Below are 13,719 nucleotides of genomic sequence, written 5' to 3'. Positions count from 1 at the left end.
CACAAGGTTTTAACCTCTACACTGGCTGCGGGGAGGTCGGCGTTGTTGCAGACGGGGTGGAGGTGCTGGGTGAAGCGAACTCCTAATCTGGGACCGGCTCTCCATTGCAGAGAAGGCCACCTAACCTTGTCTCCTCCTCGCTCCTCTGGTGCCCCCTCCATCTATCATCTCCCACCGTCACCGCCCACCCCTCTCCCCCCCACCGGGCATCCCTCATGTTCCCCCACACCTTATGAAACGTTGGTGATGTATCTTCACCTTTGTATTTCCAGATTTCCTTAACTTTTCACTGAGCTAAACACTAATCGAAGGTAACATAATGTTCTGTATTTTATTTAATTATTGAACGTCTTTCGTAGCTCGTGTACACATGGCAACAATCAAGTCAAAGCTCAAAGATCTTACATTGAGCTACAACGTCTGGTGACGGGGGCGACATCTGAATAAAACACTCATACATCCTGGGATGAAGAACTAAATCTCACGTTTTCCTCACTTAAATAAGCGAACAAATAGAGTCAGTGGATATTTGAGGCCATTCTTCAATTGCTCTCTGATCTTTTTCTGAGTTCCCGCATAAATGAACGGATTGATGCAGGAACTCAAAAGCTGAAGCATGTATCCGCTCTCCTCCAGAATAAAACGTGGATCTTTGAAATTAGAACCTGAGAAATATGGCATTTTCTCAATTCGAAGATAAATCATTTTGATAAAAATCAACAGCCACGATAGAATGAAACAACATGATATTAATAGGAGTAAAACGATAGATTTTCTGCGGCATTCCGCCTCAGGGTCAGACTGATTGTCGCCGTTTCTGTTCTTTAACAGTCTTCTTCTAGTTCTATTCGCCGCCAGTATGTGTCTGACCGTGAGGACGTTTAACAGTAGTATCAGGAAGAACGGAAGACACGGGGTTAGGATACGGTGGATCCAATCGTATGTAGCCCATGCAGGGTAGATATCGAAAGCTAACGCTCCTTCGCAGAGCCAAGGTACACCATTAATTACATAGGCAGACGTGAAGGTAAAATACCACGGAACGTTCATCATGCAGCTTACAGCGCAAACGATTCCTATAACAGTGGCTGCCGTTCTCTCAGTGCAATATGCTGTTTTCAGCTTTTGGCAACAAATTGCTATATATCGGTCAAAGGTGAACATTACAGTTACCCACACGGAACAATCTCTCGATGCAAAAATGAGTACGAAAATCAACTTGCAGACGGGTGTTATGGAAAGGATGCTCAATGGGAAATACATATTCACAGTTCGGTTCAATATCACAGCCGTGATTATGACCACTAGATCTGTCACAGCCATAGCCACCAGGTAGTAAGAGATGCACTTGGAAAGGCCGCACTTTCCTCGAAGCAGGATCGCAATCGCTGCCAAATTGGCTGCAAATGAAGTGTCAATTAGTAAAATCTGGATTGAGGGAACAGGTGAGCGGAAAATGCGATGCAGAGGGTGCGGGAGCGCTGGAGGCAAATCCACGGACTCTCCATTAATTTGAAGGGACTCGGCTTCTCTTTCCCTGGCTGAAGGGCTGCTGGCCAATAAGGACGACACTGTGTTGAAGGTAATTCCGTTTATCATTACATATTCTGCTGTATAAATTAATATGGGATGTTTTATGACATTAAAATAAAAATAATCAGAGTATTTTATCTGGAACTCTAACAGATGCACGGATAACAAACAGCCATGTATTCGGCGGTGTGTGCATGGCTTTCAAAAACTTTAACCATAGAACTGTATTGCTGGGATTTGATGCAAAATCTGTATAAGACCTTGGTGAGGCCAAATTTGGAGAACTGTGGGCATTTTTGTTCAGCCAACTATAAGAAAGATATCAATAACATAGGAAAAAGTGGAGAGAATATTTACCTGGATGTTCCAAGGACTTCAGGAACTGAGTTACAGGGAAAGGTTAAACAGATTAGGTCTTCCCATCTTCCTATTAAATTCAGATTACAATGGCTGAGAGATTGGGCCAATATCTCCAAAAATTAATAAATCTGGAGCAAGAAGGTTTTATAAAAAACATTCTGCTGACAAGATCATTGAATATAATATATCTGGCACAATTCAGAGAAGATCCCAATGTAGCAGTCTCTCTGGATGCAGAAAAGGCCGTCAATAGATTGGAATGGCTATATCGGTTGAAAGAAATGGAAACATTTGGACTGGGGAAAACATATTAATTGGGTAAAAAACATTATATTCTAAACCACAAGGAACGATCATAGCAAATGGCCAAATTTCATCGACATTCCCCTGAAGTAGTCTCTAGGGCTGTTTGAATTAGTTATTGAATTTTTTTAAACAGAATATATTAGGAAAGACCAAAATATAAAGAGATTCAAGGTGGGACAAACTGAACAGAATTCCTACCTATTTGCAGATGATGTGCTATTATACATGTCGGAAGCAGCTGAGTCATTGCCCAAATTACAGGCCACCCTGGAAGATTATGGCATAATCTCTGAATATAAGATTAAGTTTAAGAAAGTGGGATTATGCCCCTGACTGACTCAGACTATAAACAGGGGAGTTATTCCAAATGACAATCAGGTAGTTTTAAATACCTAGGGATAACAACATGAGGAGACATATAAACTCAACTATACCCCTATCCTTGAAAAAGTATCAAAGACGATTTAAACAGATGGAAAAACCTGCCCATCACTTTGATAGACAGGGTGAAATGTATGGAAATGAAGGAGTTGCTGAGATAACAATATTTATTTCAATCCATTGCTATTTACCTACTATGAATATAAAAAAAAATAGCAGCATAAAAACTTTCCTGTGGAATTGCAAAGTCTCCAGGATCTCCATGGAAAAATTGACATGGGATTATAAACTGGGGGAGGGGGGGGTGTCTATGAATACCTGATTTTAGGAAATATTAGTTAGCAGCCCAATCAAGGCTCCTCTCAACTTTCTTTCTTTCTTTGGCTTGGCTCTGCGGACGAAGATTTATGGAGGGGGTAAAAAAAGTCCACGTCAGCTGCAGGTTCGTTTGTGGCTGACAAGTCCGATGTGGGACAGGCAGACACGGTTGCAGCGGCTGCAGGGGAAAAATTGGTTGGTTGGGGTTGGGTGTTGGGTTTTTCCTCCTTTGCCTTTTGTCAGTGAGGTGGGCTCTACGGTCTTCTTCAAAGGAGGTTGCTGCCCGCCAAACTGTGAGGCACCAAGATGCACGGTTTGAGGCGATATCAGCCCACTGGCGGTGGTCAATGTGGCAGGCACCAAGAGATTTCTTTAGGCAGTCCTTGTACCTTTTCTTTGGTGCACCTCTGTCACGGTGGCCAGTGGAGAGCTCGCCATATAACACGATCTTGGGAAGGCGAAGGTCCTCCATTCTGGAGACGTGACCCACCCAGCGCAGCTGGATCTTCAGCAGCGTGGACTCGATGCTGTCGACCTCTGCCATCTCGAGTACTTTGACGTTAGGGATGAAAGCGCTCCAATGGATGTTGAGGATGGAGCAGAGACAAGGTGAACCACCAAAAATGGGTTAACATAGATTTATACAGCAGGGGGAGGGAGTGATGAAAGATTTTGTTTACAAATCAAATACCAAATAAATAAATAAAAGAGCAGAGTACCCCATCTTAAAACTTCTGTTAAAAATCTGGAAGGAAATTTATGATGTATCGGTAAAGAGATTGTAATACTGCCAAAAACACCCTTAATATGAAACAAACTGATGCCTATGAATTTAACCATATAACCACATAACCATTTACAGCACAGAACAGGCCAGTTCGGCCCTACTAGTCCATGCCATAACAAATCCACACCCACCTAGTCCCACTGACCAGCACCCGGTCCATACCCCTCCAGTCCTCTCCTCTCCATGTAACTATCTAGTCTTTCCTTAAATGTAACCAATGATCCCGCCTCAACCACGTCTGTCGGAAGCTCATTCCACATCCCTACCACTCTTTGCGTAAAGAAATTTCCCCTCATGTTCCCCTTCTAATTTTCCCCCTTCAATCTTAAACCATGCCCTATAGTTTGAATCTCCCCCACTTTTAATTGAAAAAGCCTATCCACATTTACTCTGTCTGTCCCTTTTAAAACCTTAAACACCTCTATCAAGTCCCCACACAATCTTCTACGCTCCAGAGAAAAAAGCCCCAGTCTGCACAACCTTCCCTATAACTCAAACCTTGAAATTCTGTCAACCTTGTGAACCTTCTCTGCACTCTCTCTATTTTGTTTATATCTTTCCTACAATTTGGTGACCAAAACTGTACACATTACTCCAAATTTGGCCTCACCAATGCCTTGTACAATTTCATCATAACCTCCCTACTCTTGAATTCAATACTCCGATTTATGAAGGCCAACATTCCAAATGCCTTCTTCTCCACACCATCTACCTGAGTATCAGCCTTGAGGGTACTATTTACCACAACTCCCAAATCCCTTTGTTGCTCTGCACATCTCAATAGCCCACCATTTAATGCATATGACCTACTTAGATTTGCCTTTCCAAAATGTAACACCTCACACTTATCTGTATTAAATTCCATCAGCCATTTCTCAGCCCACACCTCCAGCCTTCCTAAATCACCTTTTAATCTACGGTAATCTTCCTCACTGTCCACAACACCACCAATCTTTGTATCATCCGCAAACTTGCTTATCTAATCCAATTCTTATCCAGATCGTTAATATATGTAACAAACAATAGTGGACTGAGGACCGAACCCTGAGGTACTCCAATAGTCACTGGCCTCCAATTGGACAAACAATTTTCTACTACTACTCTCTTGCTGAATCCATTTCGCTACCTCTTTATTTATACCTAATAGCTCCACCTTTTTTCCTAACCTCCTGTGGGGAATTTTACTAAAGTCTAAATAGACAAAATCCACAGCCTTTTTTGTAACCCTTCATCAACCTTTTTTGTAACCCCCTCGAAAAACTCAATCAGGTTTGTCAAACATGATCTACCCCTGACAAAACCATGCTGATTAGTCCCTAGCAATCCCTGTACCTTCAAATATTTGTAAATACCATCCCTCAGAACACTTTGCATCAACTTGCCCACCACAGATGTCAGACTGACGGGCCTATAATTCCCAGGTTTACATTTGGACCCTTTCTTAAGCAGCGGAACCATATGCGCCACCCTCCAATCATTTGGCACTACCCCCGTGCCCAGTGACATCCTAAATATCTGTTAATGGCCCCACTATCTGTCAAATAGCCTCCCTGAGTGTCCTTGGGAATATTTTGTCCGGTCCCAGAGATTTATCCACCTTTATCTTTTTCAACACAGCCATCATTACCTCCTCGTTTATCCTTATATGCTTCATGACCTCCCCACTATTTTTATTTACCTCAACTGGTTCAATATTTTTTTCCCTAGTGAATACAGAGACAACGAAATAATTCAAAATTTCCCCCATTTCCTCTGACTTCTCACTCAGCCTATCCTCACAATCTACAAGGGGTCCAATTTTATCCCTCACTAATCTTTTACTTTTAATGTACTTATAGTAACCCTTTGTATTTATTTTTACTCTGTCTGCCAAAGCTTCTTTGTGCTAATTTCTTTCTTAAGATTCCTTCTACACTCCTTGTAGTCCTCCTTCAAATTGTCAGCTCCCTGTTGTTTATACCTCTTGTACACCTCCGTTTTTCTCCTAACCAAATTTGCAATATTCCTCGAAAACCAAGCCTCCCTATGACTTCCAGCCTTTCCATTGATCCTCACTGGACATATCTATTCTGTACCCTCAAAATTTCTTTTTTGAATATCCTCCATTTTTCATTTACACCCTCACCTGAAAATATCCTGTCCCACTCAATACTCCCCAAATGCCTTCTTATTCCTTCGAAATTTGCTCTTCTCCAATCCAGAATCTCAACTTTAGGCCCCTCCTTGCTCTTCCCTAAAACTACCTTAAAATTAACAGAATTATGATCACTAGACCCAATTGGATCTCCAACATTAATGTCTGATACCTGACCTAGCTCATTCCCGAACAGGAGATCCAGTATTACACTGTCCCGAGTCGGATCTTCAACTAATTGATTTAGAAAACAATCTTGAACACATTTAACGAACTCTAGCCCATCTAGCCCTCTAACTGTATGGGTATCCCAATCAATGTGAGGGAAGTTAAAATCTCCCATGATCACTACCTTATGATTCTCTCACATATACGTTATCTCTCTACACATTTGTTCCTCTAGTTTTCTTGACCCATTTGGTGGTCTGTAATACACCTCTATTAGCACCCTCATATTTCCTTCAACCCTCAATTCCACCCAAACAGCCTCACTGGATGATCCCTCCAGACCATCTTGCCACCTCATGGCAGTAATGTCCTCCTTAACAAGCAGAGCAACTCCTCCCCCTTTTTTTACCCCCTGATCTATCACATCTAAAACAAATGTATCCTGGAATGTTAAGTTGCCAGTCCTGCCCCTCTTGTAGCCAGGTCTCACTAATTGCCACAATATCATGACCCCAAGTATCTGTCCATGCTCTAAGCTCATCTACCTTGTTCACTATGCTTCTTGCATTAAAATATATGTATTTCAGAGAATGACCCTCACATACATTCTCTTTTCTACCTTCTACCCTAATCTCCATCCTACCTTTGTTATTGTTTTTATTCTTATCTAGGTCGCCATGCTCCCTTGACGCTGCTCTCAAACTCTGTTCCCCACCCCCCTGCCAAACTAGTTTAAACCTTCCCCCACAGCTCTAGCAAATCTGCTTGCCAGCACATTGGTCCCCCTCCAGTTCAAGTGGAGTCCGTCCCTTTTTTTACAGGTCCGACCTTCCCCAGAAGAGATCCCAATGATCCAGAAATCTTATCCCTTGCCCCCTGCACCATCTCTTTATCCACACATTCATCCTCCACATCCATAGCACTTGGCACCAGCAGCAAACCTGAGATTACTACCTTGGAGGTCCTGTTTTTCTAACTTCCTACCTAATTCCACATAATCCTGTTTCAGGACCTCATCCCCACTTCTAGCTAAGTCATTGGTCCCCACATGGACCACAACTTCTGGCTGTTCTCCTTCCCCTTGCAGAATGCTATGTACTCGATCAGAGATATCCCTGACCCTGGTACCAGGGAGGCAACATACCAACCTGGATCCCTGATCTCGTCCCACAAACCTTCTATCTGTCCCTCTGACTAACGAGTCCCCAACTACAAGTATCCTGTTCTTATCCCTCCTTCCCTTCTGAACCTCAGGGGCAGCCCCTGTGCCAGATACCTGACCCCCATGACTCATCTCTGATAGGCTGTTCCCCTCAGCAGTATCCAATGCAGAATACATATTGCTGAGTGGCACTTCCACAGGGGTACGCTGCACTGGCACTCTCCCTCCTTTCATCACAGTCACCCAATTCCCTGACTCCTGCCTTCTAGGGGTGGACTGTCTCCCTGTAACTCCTCTCTATCACTGCCTCTGCTTCCCTTATTATCCTCAGTTCATCCAACTGCAGCTCAAGCTCCCTAATACGGTCACTCATTATATGCAATTGGATGCACCTTTTGCAGGTGTAGTCATCAGTAACAGCTGTACTGTCTCTGATTTCCCACATCCCACAATTGGAGCACTTAACTACCCCAACTGACTCCATTTCCTCCTTTCTTAATATAAATACCCTTCCCACACAAGTAGCTCCTTCTCGCCGAAGTCCCTCAAGCCAAAGTCCTAAGACCCCACTCCTTCACTGGGCCACTCACTCACTGCACCGCTCCTCGCTGGCCACTTCCTCCCTTTCTACTTCTTTTATTAGCCCTTACCAATTAACCCCAATTAACTCCCGTCTCCTCCTCCTCTCACCCGACACCAGGCACTGATTCACTGACTCCTCCGACCCCGAGTCTGACCTTTCTGAGCCCAAGCCCTGGTAAGTCCAGCTATTTATTATACTCACCCTCTGATGCTGTCTCTTGGCTCCTCCTCCTCTCACCCGACCCCAGGCACTGACTCACTGTCTCCTCCGACTCTGAGTTTGATCTTTCTGAGCCCAAGCCCCTGTAAGTCCAGCTATTTATTATACTCACCCTCTGATGCTGTCTCTTGGGTAACAAAATTCTTGGTGTTTGACACTGAAAGGAGATCCGAACTATTGAAGATTGGTACAAGAATAGACAGTTCATGCCTTTCAAACAACTGAAGGATAAATATGATTTGCCTAATGGAACCTTTCACTACTTTCTACATTTAAGATCCTTCCTGAGGGAGAAATGGGCACCACCTGAAGGGGACAAGGTGGAAAGGCTACTTCCACTGGGAGGCAGAATATACTTGGCATTTGAAAGTGAGAGCCCAAAACTTGGCTTCCAGAGATGGAGGGAGAGTGGGAGTTGGAGATGAGAATTATGATTGATAAAGAGTGTTGGTCAGATTTCGGTAGGGAAAGTGTAACACCAGCGATCAACACCAGACTAAGATTGGTACAATATAATTTCTTACACCAATTATATCTCACACCACAAAAATTACATAAAAGAAAATCAGAGGAATCCGAAATGTACTTCAGGTGTGCGTTAGAAATTGGTACCTTCATACACTCCACATGGACCAGCGAAAAAGTGAGACCTTTTTGGTTGGAATTATCTAATATATTAACTAGGATTATGGGAACAGTCTTCCTGCTGGATCAGGAGCTGTATTTATTAGGAAATTTAGAGGACATGGGCAGATCATTAACTAAATTCCAAATTAAATTTGTAGATATTGCCTGTCAGTAACAAAAAGAAAAGTCCAACTCACCCCTGCTTATCATTCAATGGACCATGGAGATGCACAACTGCGAGCCCATGGAGAAAGTAACATATAATTTAAGAAATAAGTACGATATATTTGCCAAAATATGGCAAGCTTTTCTGGAACACTTTTGTGTGCAGCTATAACAACAGCCCACAGTTCTAAGAAGCTAACAAAACACATAAAGACAACAGCAATTAAGCCCATCTGTTACAGAGTCCAGAGGTCCCCAAAAACCAGCAGCAATAGGTATGCACCACAAACACAGGGTTACCTAAACAAAAGTTGTTTTTTATTATATTTGAACAAGAAGACAGAATTAAACTTTAACTTATTACTTAACCTACCTAACTACTTATTTCCCCTCTTTCATACTAAGCGCAGGCAATGTATATTTAAGATTAGAAAAGTTCTTTGGATCACAGTCCAATCGCATTGGCTGCAGGGAATTCTCGTATTGTGCACAGAAGTTAGCATTTACGAAGTTCACCAGTCTTTGGTGCTTAACAGGCAAATGGTTACCACTCATTGCTGGTTTTCAGGGAGAGATTCCTCTTCCAGGACATCTGCAACTGATTTCTTCTCAATCAGTCATGCCCCCTTCAGGATTCTCCAGATGATCCTCTTTCTTTCAGGTCACCTTCCAGAGTTTGCCAGCTTGTCCCCCTAGAACAGATTTCTGTCTCTCTCCTCTCTGGTTCACACCCACCCTCTCTGAGAGCAAAACTCTCCTCCTCTCCCTGCAAAGATCACATGCTCTCCCAGGCCAGCTGCTGTCCATACTTTGTTGCCTCCTGCAAAAACCATTCTGCAAAAGTCCTGCAAATATTCTGTTTTAAAATGTGTGTGTTCAAGTTGCTCTATCAATTCCTCCCAAATGACCTCTAAATACTCTGTCACACCTCAAAGAATGGAAGTCGATGAGAAAGACTGGCATATGCTGAATTTTTCTTTTTACCATTTTTATGTTTGTCACTTTAATTGTTTTAGTTGTTTAATTTTCAAAGTTCTGGGGGAATGAAGGAAATTATAAGTAAGCAGACATAGTGTTTGTATCTGAGAAGTAGACTCTCCTAAAAGAATGTATAGGTATGTTAAAAAGGATTTTTTAAAAAAATCAGATATGATATGTTTGTTTTAGAAAAATTGAAAAATAAAACACAAAATTATAAGATTAGGATTTTATTCCTTCTGGCATAGAAGAATGAGAGGAGATTTGATAGATGTATTTAAAATTATGAGAGGGCTAAACAGAATAAATGTAGATAACATTTTCCACTGAGGGTAGTTGAGATTCAAAGCGGAGGAAATGGGTTGAGGATGAAAGGGGAAAGGTTTAGGGGAAATATGAGGGGGACCTTCTTCACACAGAGAGTAGTGGGATTGTGGAAGAGCTTCTAACTGAGGTGATAAATGTGGAGTCAATTTTTACATTTTTAAAAAGAATTTGGACAGGTACATTGATGGGAGAGGTATGGAGGGCTATGGGCTGGATACAGGTAAGTGGAACTAGGAAAAAATATGGTCCAGCATAAACTAAAGGGGCCGTTTCTGTTTCTGTGCTGTAATTGTTCTATAGTTCGATTAGAAATTTCACGTTTATACCCAAAGGCAGCCCCCCACCCCCGCGCTGACATGTCTGTCCATGGCCTCATGTACCGTCAAGCAAAGATCACACGTAAATTGGAGGAACAACTCCTAATTTTCCCTCTGGGCGAGCTCCAACCAGACTTCTTGCCGCCAGGGAAATAAATGCGTGCTATCGCGTATTGTAAAAATTGCACAATTAATATAATCAGATTAATGGAAGCGAACCTCAGAACCGTGCGTGTTTGGGAGTAAAGTGGCTGCAGGGATCTCTGGCATCAGCCTCAATTCAACCTGTTAAATTAGTGAAACAAATCCGTATTTGTATTCCTTCACAATGCAATGGACTGAGTTAACATTCCCGGCGAGACATTTGATGCGAATATTTCGGAATAATCTCGCATGAATAGATTGCAAAATGAATACATCTCAGGAGCAGTATCAAAACACTAAAAAAACCCAGTATATCTTGGCGATAGCTCGCTGGAATCAACTGCATCATTCAGACAACCCTCTCGTAGGAACACGATACAAGTGAACGTAAAAAAAGATATAGAACATATTAGCTACATTTATTGTGCCAGATACTACTGGTGGACACAGACACTTGTTGCAAGAAATCTACTTGAACTGCTGAGATTTTTTCAGGATTTTCAACATTTGATTCCTGGAAATAAATGGAGAGGAATTGGAAATAAATGCTTGCAGCAGCAATGCCAATAATATGCCATGAGATATATCGAAATGATATGAACATTTTACAATTAAACAAAATAATCACAATATTTTACCTGGAACTCCAATTGATGCGAGGACAGGATAATAAATCTCAAACAGGAGACCTTCTGGTATTCCATGCATTGTTCTCAGAATTACTGATCACAGTTCGCACTACATTCAAATTTTCTCACATTTATAACAAAGACAGTCTCCATGGAATCAATCGCTCCTTCATCTATCACAATAATTACACTCTTTACGCGGTCATATGAGAGAGAAACTCCCGTGTCCTGTTTGTTTCTGAGTTAAATTGCTTCAGTTGATTAGCTTTATCTCATTAAGATTAGAAAAGTTCTTTGGATCACAGTCCAATCGCATTGGCTGCAGGGAATTCTCGTATTGTGCACAGAAGTTAGCATTATGCGCAGTGGTCAGAATCAGAATTTGTTGTCAAGAACATGACACAAAAATTCATTGTTTTGTGGTGGCATTACACGTGCAAATATTGGTATAAACGATATTTTAGAAATAAATAAATAAATTATTGCATAAAGGAAAGGAAGTGAGATCGTTTCTGTGCTTCGTTGACCATTTAGAAATCTAATGGCGAAGGGGAAGAAGCTGTTTTGGACCGTTGAGCTGCCTGTAACTCATTCCTGATGGTAGCAGTGTGGCGAAGGTCATTGAATATAGAGGGTGATTTCTGAAGACACCACCTCTTGTAGATGACCTGAATCGATTGAAGGCTGATGTCCATGACAGTGCTGGCTGAGTTCACAATTCTCTGTAATCTTTTCCTGTCTTGTACATTGGCAGCTCGGCAACCAGATAGTGATGTAACCAGTCAGGCATAATTCTGAAAAAAATGATTTTAAAGTTCAATCTCAGAAATCTTTTGTGTTGATCACAAGATTGTTTTCAGAGAATTGTTTCTTCATATGAATGATTTTCAACAAGTTCCCCTCTTTTGCATGGAGGTTCTAGAACTTGTTTTGCATGTTGATTTCAAAAATCCCAGGCAAGTGTTACATGAAGTAGCCATTTTAAAAAATGGAGACGTGAAGTGGCTCTTTCACTTCGATGCCACTGATTCCGTGTACCTCCAAATGACAAGGAGAATACAACACAGCAGTACCTGCCTCACTGAAGACCAGTGCATTTCTGACTGTAGATTAATCTCTTTTAATATTAATGATGCTTTTTTTTGAGTATCAAAATCACATCACATGACATCACTACTGATTTTGTTGAAGTTCCTCTCATCCAAAAGTTTTACAAGCAAATGCTTCCTGGCTGCTTGCTCAGACCAACCAACAGATGACTTCTTTGTGTGCGCTGGTGTTTCTCTGAGTAATAGGCATTGTCTTCAAAATTTCAATGGACAATCACTCCAGGTTTTATGGCTGCTTATACAGCTTCCACTGAACAATGTATTTGTAGATATTTTAACTTTTAAAATTGTGTTTTGCGTGTAAGTGTCTGTGTGTCCTTGTTCACCCACAAAGTAAATTTACTAAAATATATTTTATAAATAAAGGTTAATAATAACACGATTCCAGCCCAACCCAGTTCTGCTGTTGCTACCTCTGCTTTGTATGTTTCAAATATCCTTGTCCAATCCTATATTCTCAATAAACTCAATACAACCAATTATAATATTCCACTGATCTCTCCAATCCAGCCCTCTCACATTAATTAAGTATTTGGCCATCCTCTCACACGCATTATAACCACTTTTTATGCCAGCTATCTGCCTTCCCAAATTAGACGTGAAAGAGGATACAAACCTGCAATGCTGACTAACAATTTATCTTCCTCAAATGCAACCTTATCGACTGCAAATCTCAATTTTTTCTTTGTTTGCTCAAGAAACATAACCGGATTAAAAGAGAAAGTGGGATAACTTGATAAGATAAATCTTTAAGAGAAAGTGTAACAACCTATGCACATATCAGCAAAGATGAATGGATGCGGCATGGATGCAATAAACTGCCACAAATTCATTCTGGCCCTCAAACGGTATCAAATTCTATGTCTTTAGGAAGAAAAAAGAAAGGAAGGAGGAGTGGAAGGAAGCAAGGAAGAAAGTCATAGATTGACAGTTTGTAAAATAACTGAATCGGCACAGAGACTGGTGAAGGAAATGTTACCAAAAAAACTATTTAAAAACTTTAGAGGATAATACAATAGTTGAAGGAGAAACTCCTAATATTCCATCCAGACACTTTTGGACGTTAGGCTACACCCTGTCTCCCTCTCCTCCCCATCCCTCAGTCTCCTTTCCTCTGGATCTACATCTCTTTCCCTCCATTGAGAGAGCTAATCCTTGCCCTTGTAACACTTGTGCCCTCCCACCCTGACCATTCATGGCATCTTGCTCACGGACCTGTGCTTCTACCCCTGTCCTTCCACTCACCATGTCATTCAGGGTCCTGCTTGCTTTTTGACCTTGATGATGTGCTCAGGCCCATAACGTTGCTTATGTCAGTTTATCTTCAGTGCACAAAAACATTATGTGACTTTCTGGGATTTGACAGCAATTTTGTGTAAAATTAATAAAACAACTTTGATAAATGGAGACTTAACGGTCAAAACTTATGCTCAGAAATGTTAAATCTGGAATAGATTTTATATTTATAAGGG

General features: G+C 41.5%; 1 protein-coding gene across 1 annotated transcript; it reads right to left on the bottom strand.

Moving 5' to 3' along the window:
- Positions 1–317: 317 nt before the first annotated feature.
- On the bottom strand, positions 318–1,599 carry LOC138737335 (probable G-protein coupled receptor 139). Its single transcript, XM_069888090.1, has one exon. It carries the CDS (start codon positions 1,597–1,599, stop codon positions 493–495), a length of 1,107 nt encoding a protein of 368 aa, XP_069744191.1. The 3' UTR covers positions 318–492.
- Positions 1,600–13,719: the final 12,120 nt, after the last annotated feature.

This window comes from Narcine bancroftii, chromosome 6 (assembly GCF_036971445.1).
Source record: "Narcine bancroftii isolate sNarBan1 chromosome 6, sNarBan1.hap1, whole genome shotgun sequence".
In the NCBI taxonomy this organism is placed as follows: domain Eukaryota; kingdom Metazoa; phylum Chordata; class Chondrichthyes; order Torpediniformes; family Narcinidae; genus Narcine; species Narcine bancroftii.
The sequence above is the reverse complement of the archived record's forward strand: the minus strand, read 5'-3'. Positions and strand labels throughout refer to the sequence as shown.

What these genes read in the sequence shown, in the direction of transcription:
- LOC138737335 (XM_069888090.1), bottom strand. Translation starts at nt 1,599, where the DNA reads ATGATAAACGGAATTACCTTCAACACAGTGTCGTCCTTATTGGCCAGC.